The sequence below is a fragment of the Kogia breviceps genome, chromosome 12 (assembly GCF_026419965.1).
Source record: "Kogia breviceps isolate mKogBre1 chromosome 12, mKogBre1 haplotype 1, whole genome shotgun sequence".
Classification (NCBI taxonomy): Eukaryota; Metazoa; Chordata; class Mammalia; order Artiodactyla; family Physeteridae; genus Kogia; species Kogia breviceps.
The window spans coordinates 41,340,878-41,352,377 of NC_081321.1; the positions used below are offsets into that span (position 1 = coordinate 41,340,878).

The 11,500-nt window shown below is 59.0% G+C and overlaps 1 protein-coding gene across 1 annotated transcript; it reads left to right on the top strand.

The window, feature by feature from the left end:
* The first annotated feature begins 930 nt into the window (after window positions 1-930).
* Window positions 931-9,053, top strand: TAMALIN (trafficking regulator and scaffold protein tamalin). Its single transcript, XM_059082821.2, has 8 exons — window positions 931-1,306; window positions 3,427-3,476; window positions 5,082-5,136; window positions 5,242-5,344; window positions 6,511-6,604; window positions 6,710-6,776; window positions 7,347-7,413; window positions 7,870-9,053. Exons 1-8 carry the CDS (start codon window positions 1,055-1,057, stop codon window positions 8,364-8,366), a joined length of 1,185 nt encoding a protein of 394 aa, XP_058938804.1. The 5' UTR covers window positions 931-1,054; the 3' UTR covers window positions 8,367-9,053.
* The last annotated feature ends 2,447 nt before the right edge of the window (window positions 9,054-11,500 follow it).

The following is an 11,500-nucleotide window of genomic DNA, read 5'->3' on the forward strand; positions in this document are numbered from 1 at the left end:
ACTTCCTCCTCTCACTTCTTATTCGGGTACCACTGACGACAGAGACTTCAGCTGGGCCATTCCCACCTCTCCCGTGGCCTGGCAGCCACCGGCAACACAGCCGGGGGTGGGGGGAAGACGGTTCCCCCAAAAAGGTCAGATAGTGGCTGAGCACCCTCCCCCAACCCTGAGCACCCACTCAGCGCGGTCACATCCGCTGCCATGAGTCAACCCCATAGTAAGGATCTATCGGATGGGAAAAGGATACCTGAGCTCCAACATCAGGAGGTGAGGAAAGGTTTATCCAGGAGGAACAACTCCTGATCTTCTGAGGGGACAGGCCAGAATTAAGTCTACTACTTTTGGGGTTTCCCCCTCTTCCCTTTCCCCATGACATGCAAAGGAGAGGCAGCCTCTTTGAACTCTTCTGGGACAGCTGTGTAAGGGGGAAATCCTGGACCCTTTCACTCCCTAGCGGCTTCTGCACAGTTAGTTCAGGGCCATCTCTTCCCTCCCATCAGGGACCTCACCCCTCCGCCTGCCTCCCTCTCCTTGCCTAAAATCTCCGCAGCCTCTTGGGTCTCCTAGAATCTTACTCTGGGCAGCCTGCAAACCTCCTCCTAAGGACTCCTACGGTCGCTCCACGGCCAGACTCCTTGAATCTCCAAAGATATCCATCCCTAAATTTTCAAGTCTCGTGCACAAGCCCCGTCACAGGCTCCCCGTCCCTCAGGTATCACGGTGACCCATGCTCCGCCCCGGGATGCCCTGGACCCCCCCTCCCCTCCGCGGCTACTTTTTCCCCCTATTGAGCTCTCTGGTCCCCAAGAGTTTCCCCAGCCTGGCATGCCTCGGGAGCTGTGGGCGGGGCGCCGGGACAGCGGGGGTGGGGTGGGGGCGCCGGGGGGGCGGAGCCGGCCGTGCGGGGGGCGAGGCCCCGCGAGGCCGCTCCCCGCCTGCCCCGCTCCCTGAGCCTATAAAGGGAGGCGACACACCACCCTCCCGGCTGGCATCCCCGAGTCGCCGCCTGCCCCGCCGCGCGGAGCTAGCGCCGCCTCCGAGGGGCGCCGGAGCCATGACCCTCCGCCGACTCAGGAAGCTACAGCAGAAAGAGGAGGCGGCGGCCGCCCCAGACCCTGCTGCCCCGGCTCCCGACTCGGAAGCTGCTCCAGCCCCTCCGACCCCGACCCCGGCCTCGGGCCCCCCTGCCGCAGCCGCCAGCCCTGGGACCCCCGGGGACGAGCTGTACGCGGCGCTGGAGGACTATCACCCTGCCGAGCTGTATCGCGCGCTCGCCGTGTCCGGGGGTACCCTGCCTCGCCGAAAGGTGCGTATCCCCCCTAACTCCCGCGGCTCCCCCCCTCGGCTCTCGGTACCCTCCGGGGTCCCTTCCTCAGGACCCGCGCAACCCGCAGCAGCCCCCATTCGCGCCTGCCGACCCCCACACCATTCTCCTGGGGCCCCCGAGTCCCCCCATTCCTCCCCAGCCCGCTGATCCCCCACGGACACGTTCAGATCCTGCTGGGTCCCCTCGACCCTCTGCTCAGAAGGAGCAATCCCCCATACCCGCGACCCCGGCTCCACACCGCCCCCGACCTGGCGGATCTCCACTACCCATGCGCCCCCGCCCCGTCTCTCTGCTCTCCTTCCTGCCGCCTCCCCAGGTCCCCTTCCCCTCGCCCCAGCTGGTCTTCGGCCACCCCCGAGCCCTTCCTCCCGGCGTCCAGGCGTCTCGAGGTCCCCAGGACGCCTCGCCCGGGCTTCTCCCGTGGGAGCGGGGAGGCCTCGGGCTGGGGTCCCGCCGCTCGCCCAGTCAAGTTGAGAGTCCGAGGGTTACGGGTGGGGAGGGGGGCGGCGGATGCGCCGCGTGCCTTCTAGCGGGGGAAGTGCGTGCGGCGCCGCCGAACCTTCCGAGGGGACGCCCGGATTCCTGAACTCGGGGCCTGCCGCCTTGCCCTGCGTCAGCGGTGCGGGGCTCGAGGGCACCGCTCCCTGGAAGTCAGCCGCGACCGGACGCGGTGGGAGGGGTCGCAGGGCGCCCGTGGGGCAGGAAGGATGCGGGCCGGGCCCGCCCTTTGAGTCTCCCCCTGCGCAGGGCTCTTCCTCTGACCTGAGGGGGACCCGAGCGCTCAGAAAGGGGAACTCAAGACCCAAGTTAGGGAGAAGGGGCTGGTGGCCTTTCCCAGCTCAGCCCCCCTCCTCTCCCTCTGGCCCCTGGCTCCCCCCAACACAATGAACAGCTTGTTGAGAATTTGCATTTTATGAAAATCGGGTGGAAGGACAAAGGGGTCTCTCTATGCGGCCCAGTCCTTCCTCCGTGGCCCATTTGGGAACTGTCCCCACCCCTGAGGCCAATCTTTGGTTCTGGAGAAGGAGGGCTTCCTTCTCTTCCTGGCCTTGGGGCAGCCTGCCGGGAGGGTTAACAAGGGCACCGACCAGGAAGGCCCTGGGCTGTTTGGGGCACACAGGACAAGGGCTGGTCTGGGGCTGGCCTTCTTCCAAGGATCAATAATTTAGGGAGGGAGAGAGACTGCTTTAGTTTCTCAAGGACCCAAAAGAGGTAGGGCCCCTCAGCTCTGTCATCTGCCATGACCCCCCCCCTCCCAAAAAAGAGCTCCCAATTTCTCTCCTTAAGTATAGTGAGACTTAAGGACAAGTTTGAGATCCAAGGTTTTGTTTTTTTGTTTTTGTCCCAGAAAGCAACAAAATATATGGCAATGTTGAGAGACCCAGGTGGAGCTGGGCACAGTTGGCCACCTGCAGCTGGAATCCATAGTTGGTCCCTAAAAACAGTCTACTTTGAGGGAGGAGATTGGGCCCCTCTGTCCCCTGCCTTTCCATGCGCAGGCTGAGAGTTCAGCCCTCCAGACCTGGGCCTCTGACCCCGGCTCCCCTGAGCCACTCTGTGTGAATGAGAAATTAGGAGAGACCTGACCGGCCCAGGGGCCTCTGGAGTGTTTTGATAGGCAAGCCCAGGGGCCCCCTGCCCTTCCCTGAATAACATCTGGGAAGAGCCCCTGCTTCAGCTTGTGGGGTCTAGGGGGCCTGAGCCGCCACAGACGTGCACCCTGGGGGTGGAGACTGTTCTATCTAGAGTAATGAAACCCCCTACCCTCCAGGTTGGGAGCCAGCACAGGGCGCAGAGGTTCATGCAGAGGTTCATGCATCTGGAACCCAGTAGACTGTTGTGCCCCCACAGTCCTCCCGGCTGTGGGGATAGAGCTTAGGGAGAAAGCTGTGGAACGGTGCTGATGGTGGCACTCTGCAGATGGCTACCCCGGCACCACAGTAGGTGTGGAGCTGGGGCCAGACACACAGGCAACAGGAAATGGGGTGCTGGGTCTAGGGCCGGAGCCCAGGTGAGAAACCCCCAAAGGAGGGCTCTCACCATCTGCTCCAGGACAGCTCCCTCTAACCTGCTCCTTCCTGACTCTCCTTCCTACTCAGGGCTCAGGAGTGCGCTGGAAGAATCTCAGCCAGAGTCCTGAACAGCAGCGGTGAGTCACCATTACCCCAGCCCCTGCCCTGGTCCAAAAGGGTGAGGCGCAGGGTTGGGGGCAGCACGACACAGCATCTCAGCCCAGCCAGGGGGGAGTCATGCTCCCACCCTTTCAGCACTGCACCCTTGCTAGGAATGAGGGGCAGGTGGAGGTGTGGGCTGTGTGAAGGGGGTGGCAGAGGAAGGAGATAGGGACTTCTGAGTCATCAGGTGCTCCTCAACCCACCCCCAGTCCCTGCCAGTTACCCCTCCCCGGAGGGATCTGGATCTGGGAGGAGGGAAGCAGGAGAAGTCTTCGGGGCTACCCTGAGCCCTCCCAGCCCAGCAAACTCTGAGGGCCCAAACCATGGCCAAGCTATGTCCAGCTGCTCCAGTCTGTCTGCCCCTGCATCCAAAATCTCAGTCCTCTGCTGGTCCCATCCTGTGGTGGCCTCATAGGAAGGGTCTGAGGTAAGGGCAGAAGTAGGTGCTGACTCAGGCCCCACTCTGCTCATGTCCCGTCCTGATTTGGGCCTGGCTTCTTCCAAAATGGATCAGCAGACTATGGCCCGCCGGCCAGACTGGCCTTGAGCTAAGAGTTGTTTTCATATTTCGAAAGGGTCGTACAAATAAAAACAAAGAACGATATAGGACGGAGGCTGTCAAATAATTTAGGTCTCGGAAAGCAAGGCTAAAGTATTTACTGTCTGACCCTTTGCAGAAAAAGTTTGCCAACCCTTCCAGAAAACCAGAGAGCAGTGGAGTAGACACAGAAGTCACTCTGCTCCCCGCCCCAATACATGTAGAGGGGGAAAGGCCTGCGTTCAAAGTAGGGAGGAGCTCAGGCTGGGGCTGGGAGTTGCTGCTCAGCATTTGGGGGATATGTGGGTCAGGTTGGGCACTGAGAGGCCTGGGTCTCCGGGGCCTTTCTGAGGCCATGAGGCTTGAAGGGGCCTTTGCAGGCTGCTTTAACTCTGCCTCTGGCTGGGCGGGAAGGAAGGGGGTGTGGGGGTGGGCAGAGGAAACTCTGGGCTCCCCCAGCAGACAGAATCTGGAGCTACTCCAGACCATTGTGTCCAGTGGGCAGGCCTGCAGTGCGGGAAGGGGCGGCCTTGAGGCTCCCCTCCCCCCAGCCCTCACATCTGGTGGGCTGGCCTCACCGCAGCTGGGAGGAGCAGCTGTGGTCTGCGCTCAGCCTCGTGACTGGCCTCTGGGGGTGGGGCCAGCCCTCTCCCCAGAGCTCTGGAGCGGACGGTGCTGCGGGCTGTGGCCGAATTTGGGGCCTCAGCTAGGCAGTCAGTAGTCTTCTGGGGCTCACTAGAAAGCTGGGAGTGTGGCTGAAAAACTCAGCTAGTCCATCGGCTCTGGGGGTCAGCCGTTCCAGTGCCTCCCCCACCAGGGGCTGGACTGATGCTGTGTGGCTCCGTGAAGCTGATTTCAGCTGCGAATGGGAAAAGGACATTCCGACAACCTGTGATGAGTGTGCCTTGTCACTGGAGACAGTGAGCCCTGCCTGGATGTCCCAGAGCAGACTCCCAGCATTAGCGGAGGGCCATGCTATGGGACTGCCAAGCTCCTTTTAATTCTGACAGTCTTGATGAGATGGCCCCCGTGTCTCCTGCAGGAAAGTGCTGACTTTGGAGAAGGAGGAGAACCAGACCTTCGGCTTTGAGATCCAGGTGGGAGAAGCTGCGTGCAGAGGGAGGGATGGCTTGGGAGGCTGGTCAGAGGGACGGATGGATCTCGCCACACCCCTGGGCTGAGGGTCCCCTTCTTTATTACAGACTTATGGTCTTCACCACCGGGAGGAGCAGCGCGTGGAGATGGTGACCTTTGTCTGCCGGGTTCATGAGTCCAGCCCTGCCCAGCTGGCTGGGCTCACACCAGGTGGGGCATGAACCCGGGACACAGGGCTCTGGGAAAAGGGGTATGAGCTTACTCCCAAGCAGAGGGGGTAAGAAATCTCTTCTGAAAACAATTTCCCTTCCTCCTCCTATTTTGAGAAGGCCAGAAAGAAGAATGGATTGGACTTAGGCAAATTTGCCATTTACTGTGTGATGCTGAGCAGTCCCATCTGCAAACTGGGGGCAGTAACATGTCCTCACGTCACTGTGGTGAGGGAATTCCCTGGGCACAGAGCCATGGCCTGGTAAATAGCAGGTGGTGCTGCTGCTGTTTTTCCTCCCCCTGGCGATCTGGCAATCCAGCATGGGCAGGAGTTGGGGTGGAACAACTCCATTAGATCTGCTTGATATTGAGGATCAGGGCCTATCTTGCTCCCAACCTGGCCCCAAACTGGGGTACCTGTGATACTTCCTCTAACAAGGAAATGGTGCCACCGGTAGGAGACCCTTCGGATTGGCCAAATCTAGAGTCCCAAGTCCCAGGAAGGGACAGCCTGCGACTGCACAAACTGACCTCCACCCAGTCCTGTCACCATTTCCTTCCCTAAGCCCTTACCTCCCCTGCCTATTTACCAGCAGCCCCTGGTAGCTAAGTGGTATATTGCAACTTTGCAAAGTAATTTCACATCCACCCTCCCTCCTAATCCCCATGGTAGCCACCACAGGGGTCCACACCCCCTTTTCCAGATGGGGAATGGGCCCTCAGAGATGGTGCCTTGCTCTGCCTGAGGTCAGGGGGCTCTGCAGTGGCCCAGGGTATCAGAAGCTGAGGCCTCTTATGCCTGGGGCCAGTGTTAGTTCCCAGCTTGGTGCTACTCACCCTGCCCCCTTCCTGTCTTGGCTGGGTCTCATGACAGCCTGTGGGCTGGACCAAAATAACCAGCTCTGGGGGCCGCCCCGCCTTGCCAGGAGGGCTCAGCCTTTGAGGACAGAGCTTCCTGAGAGTGAGGTGAAGATGTGGATGTCTGAGGGCCTTGGGCCCTATGCTGGGGTGCCGGGCCTGGACAAGATCTCCCCAGAACCATGACTGGGGGTAGGGAGTTCAGGAGTATTTTGTGGGGTTATTACCCCTACCCTTTCTGGTGAAGGTGGCTGGAATTCTTCCACATGCCCCGTGGAGCAGATTCTGATCCCCTCTCTGCCTGGCAGGGGACACCATCGCTAGTGTCAATGGCCTGAACGTGGAAGGCATCCGGCATCGGGAAATTGTTGACATCATTAAGGCATCTGGCAACGTTCTCAGGTACGTCCAAGTGCTGCGGTCCCTGAGGGATTCCTGAGCTCAGCTTCTCTCAGTGTTTCCCCACCCTGTGGGCCCACTCAGCCTTTGATTCCCCAACCTCCTCAGACTGGAAACTCTGTATGGGACATCAATTCGGAAGGCAGAACTGGAGGCTCGTCTGCAGTACCTGAAGGTAAAGCTGCACAGATAACATCCAGTCGCCACCCTCCTCTTCCCAAGCCCCTGCCCCTACCGGCCCCACTCATTTCTAGGGGTCGTTTATCTGCTTGAACCTCCTTTTATTTTATTTTATTTTATTTTTTGGCTGCGTTGGGTCTTCGTTGCTGCGCGCGGGCTTTCTCTAGTTGCGGCAAGCGGGGGGCTACTCTTCATTGCCGTGCGCGGGCTTCTCATCGCGTTGGCTTCTCTTGCTGCGAGGCACGGGCTCTAGGGGTGCAGGCTTCAGTAGTTGTGGCACACGGGCTCAGTACTTGTGGCTCTCAGGCTCTAGAGCGCAGGCTCAGTAGTTGTGGCGCACGGGCTTAGCTGCTCGGCAGCATGTGGTATCTTCACGGACCAGGGCTGGAATCCGCGTCCCCTGCATTGGCAGGCGGATTCTTAACCACTGCACCACCAGGAAAGTCCTAAACGTCCTTTTAACCTTAAGGTTTATTCTGTGTGCTCCCTGATCCCTCAGTCTGTACCCACCTCCTGCTAGTTTCTTGCTAGCTCCCGACAGTGAGGCGGGGGGTGTCTCTTACAGCAAACCCTGTATGAGAAGTGGGGAGAATACAGGTCCCTAATGGTGCAGGAGCAGCGGCTGGTGCACGGTGAGTAGATTAGGGGTGTGAAGGGCTACTTGCACCCCTACTGATACCCCCATTCCTGCTTCCCCCTCAGAACTAGTGGGTTACTTCCCACTCCAAAGTGAAGAAAGGTTTGTTGAGCTACTACTTTGGGTACAATGCTGCCCCAGGCTGATGCACACACATTTTTAGTTTATTCTCACGATTGTCCCTTGAAGGAAAGTACAAGATAGTACCATCTCCATTTTACAGATGGGAACAGGAAGGCTCCAAGAGTTTGTTTCAGACCCCTTCCGTGGCTCTTGTGTCATAAGTGATCCTCATAAGGATCTGAGTGTATAATTCCTGTTTTACAGACAAGAGAAGTGAGGTTCAAGGTTGTGACTTGCCCAAGGGCCACACAGATGGTCAACAGGAAGGAGCTGAGGTCTCCTACCCGTGCCCTCTGACGGCCCTCCCTCGTGTCTTCTGCCCCGGCAGGCCTCGTGGTGAAGGACCCGAGCATCTATGACACGCTGGAGTCCGTGCGCTCCAGCCTGTACGGTGCGGGCCTGCTCCCGGGCTCACTGCCCTTCGGGCCTCTGCTGGCCGCCCCCGGGGGCTCCCGCGGCGGTGCGCGTCGGGCCAGGGGCGATGCGGACGACGCCGTCTACCACACGTGCTTCTTCGGGGGCGCTGAACCGCCTGAGCCCCCGCCGCCCCCGCCCCCTGCGCGCGCGCCCGGCCCGGGCCCCGCCGACGCTTTGGCCCCAGGGCCCCGGGCGGTGCTGAGCCGCAGCGCCAGCGTGCGGTGCGCGGGCCCCGGGGGCGGCGGCGGCGGCGTGGGCGCGCCGAGCGCTCTCTGGACTGAGGCCCGTGAGCAGGCCCTGTGCGGCCCAGGCCTGCGCAAAACCAAGTACCGCAGCTTCCGCCGGCGGCTGCTCAAGTTCATCCCCGGACTCAACCGCTCCCTGGAGGAGGAGGAGAGCCAGCTGTAGGGGTGGGGGCGGGCGGGGGAAGGTATTTATTTATTTATTCTTTCCAGTCAGTGCAAAAAGGGGGCGGGGGCGGCCGCCTGGCCGCGGAGACTCCGGGAGCCCAAGGCGGCGGGAGAGGGTCCTTGCCAGCCCCAGCTGGCCTGCCTTCCTGGCTGTGCAGAGTGGTGAATGAACCCGAGCCCCAGGCCCCTCTACTCCTCCCCAAAAGCACAGTGGGAGGTGGGCACGGGAGAACTAGGCGAGCTCGGGGTTGGGAGAGGTTCGGGGGCCAAAGATGGGGCGTGCCATCCTACATCTGGGTCAGTAGTGCCTTGTGGGGTGTCCAAGAAAACCCCTTCTCCGGGTGAGAGGACCCTGTCCCACGAAGCCCTCTCCTCAGCTTTACTTGCTCCCCACCCTTGGCCTTGGGGAGAAATGGCCTATGCCCAGTCGTTTCCCCATCCCCCCACATAGTTCCAGTTAACCAGCGCTGGTCCCCCTCCCTCCCAGCCTTGACCTCTAAGGGCTTGGCCCCTCCCAGGAGCCTATAACTAAGTGGGGTCTTGCCCGGCAGGGGTTCTGGGTCCTCTGCCCCTTGGGGGACAGGAATGGGCATGTCTGGGGGGGATGGGGGCAGCACAGACTGTTCCACCGTTTTGCATATTGTTGCTTCTGAACCACAGACTGTATAAAATCGATGGTTTTTTTTGCATCTGTGTCAGTGTGGTGACTGCCTGAGGGGGAGGATTGGGCTCGGCAAGCTCTGACTCCACCACCCTGCCCCCCAGCGCGCGCGCACGTGCACACACACACACACACACACACACACACTCTCACACTCACTATATTTTACATCTTATTTGCTCGGAGCCTGCAGCCAGGGAAACAGACTAGGAGAGTTTAACTTACATGTATGGTCCTGAACTCGAGGCCCCATACCCCTTCAGACCTTGGGCCTCGTGTTTAATGTATCTAGAACTTCCCTCCCCAAATACCACAACTGGTGGGGTCAAGGCTTCTCTATACTTCTTAACTATCCTTGTGTAAACAACTGCTTGGCACCCTTTCTCCCGGGGGTCTGGGGTCTCCTGCTCAGGAGACCTTAGCCATCACCCACCCAACCTGTGACAGGCCCAATCACTGGTCACTTGTTGCTCTAGAACTCCTCAGAGGCCTCCCATCACTCCTAGAATAAGATTCCAACTCTTACACAGGGATATCTGACTCCTGCCTTCCTCAATTTCTTGCCTCCCCCTTCGCTCCCTGCTCTGGCCACTTTGCCCACAGTACACTTCAGATGCCCTGCCCTTGGGGTCTCTGCACTTGCTCTGTCCATAGCTGACTCCTTTGGTACTCAGCTTGGCCTCCCCAAGGCTGTCCCATCTGGTCTAAAATACTGTCACACCCTCTGCTTTGATAGAGCCTTGTTTTATTTCCATCATACTACTCATCCCCATCTGAAACTGTCTCGACCCAGATGGGTTTTGGTTTGTGCCTGGCTCTCTTCCCCATTAGGAAGTATACTCCATACAGCAGGACTCAGGGACCTCTCCTGTGTTACTCACTGCTTTATTTCTTGCCCAACGCTAGCACATAATAGAGCCTCGATAAATACAGTGTGTGCTCAAAGCATTTTCAAGAGGTGGTCACCACCTTCTTTGAGGTGACCCGGGGCAAGTGACCTGTCCAGGGTCACACAGAAAGTAAGTGGCAGAGTTGGGCCTGAGTTCTGAGCCTCTTGAGCCAGCGCTCCTCCCTGGCAGTAATCAGCATACAAGGGGTGCTTTTGAGAGGTCTAAGTGGCACCAGGCAGGCCTCTCCCTCCTGCACCACTGCACTTGCCTCCTGAGTGGCTCCCTGCTTCCTCTCTCACCCCTGGACCACCCCTTCACACAGCAGTTCGGGTGATCTTTCCAAAAAGGAAATTGGGTCACAAACCTCCTCAGCTTAAAACCCATTATGGTTTCCCCTGGAATAAAAAAGTAAAATCCAAACTCTTTATCATGGCCTAGCCATAATGTGTTGTCCCTCTGGGCAGACAAATTACAAAAACGCATCCCTTCCTGTGGGTTGACAGCAGCCACACGGGCCCAACAGTTTGGCAGCTGTGAGCCTCTGTGCAGTGCACAACCTCTGCGACTATACTGGGATGCCCTGCCCGAGGCTCTCCAGGATCTGGGCCCTGCCGTTCTCTTCAAGCGCAAATCGTTTCTCCTCCTATGTCACTCATCATATTTAAGCCACACTATTCTTTCTAGTCCTATTCTCAAATATGCCAAGCTCTTTCCTGCCTCTGGCCTTTGCACATACTGTTTCCTCTGCCTGGAAGAGTCTTTGCGAGACTGATTCCTCCATCCTCAGATCTCATCTGAAACATCACCTCCTTAAAGAGATGTTCCTGATCTGATCAGAAGAAATTCCTTGTCCCCGTTATTCTTTATCTTGAGCCCTCTATTTTTCTTTCCTTATAGCACTTACTCCCAGTTGGTAATTTTACTGACTTCTTTTGTATCTGCCTTTTGCCTTTCTAAGGCAGGAAACTCAGCTGTGTTACACTGTACCTCCAGGGACTAACACAGCCTGGCACATGGCAGGTGCTCAATATACAGGAATGCTTCCTTGGGGCCAGCCCTGCACAGGGGTGACCACGACCTACCCACCTCTCAGCCCTGGAGGGTGGGGTGGGGAGGCCCCTGCCCTGCTCCATCTGTAGCTGGCATCCGTGGGCCCTTCTCACCAAATCCCTTCGGGGCTGGGTGTTGGCTCCAGCCAGGGCACCTGCACCTGGCTGCCCTGCCCTCCCTGGTCCTGGGGAGGGAGGACATTTGATTAAGAAAATGGACCTTCCCCGAGCTCCCTGTTTGAACAGCTGCTCTGCAGTGATGACAAACAGCAGCTCCCAGGAACTCAGGTCTAGGGGAGGGGACCTCTCGCACCTTTGTTCCCAGAGCCCCCAGCTGCCAGGAGACCAGCTGCCTGGGCATAGCCTGGCACCTTCCTGGGGGTGGGGGGCTGCCAGAGCCTCCCTGGCTTTCTCCTCCCAGAATAGATTCCTAGCCCCTCTCTTACCAGCCTGTTCCTCCCCTCCCCCACCAAACAGCTAGCGTTGGCAGTGATGTCAGCACCGCTTACCCAGGCTGAAGGGGGGCTCCTGG

Bases quoted from the DNA above. Each gene is read 5' to 3' on its own strand.
- TAMALIN (XM_059082821.2), top strand. From the start codon at position 1,055: ATGACCCTCCGCCGACTCAGGAAGCTACAGCAGAAAGAGGAGGCGGCG. The intron at 3,477-5,081 runs GTGAGTCACCAT...TGTCTCCTGCAG, and splicing joins CAGAGTCCTGAACAGCAGCG to GAAAGTGCTGACTTTGGAGA. The intron at 6,605-6,709 runs GTACGTCCAAGT...CAACCTCCTCAG, and splicing joins GCATCTGGCAACGTTCTCAG to ACTGGAAACTCTGTATGGGA.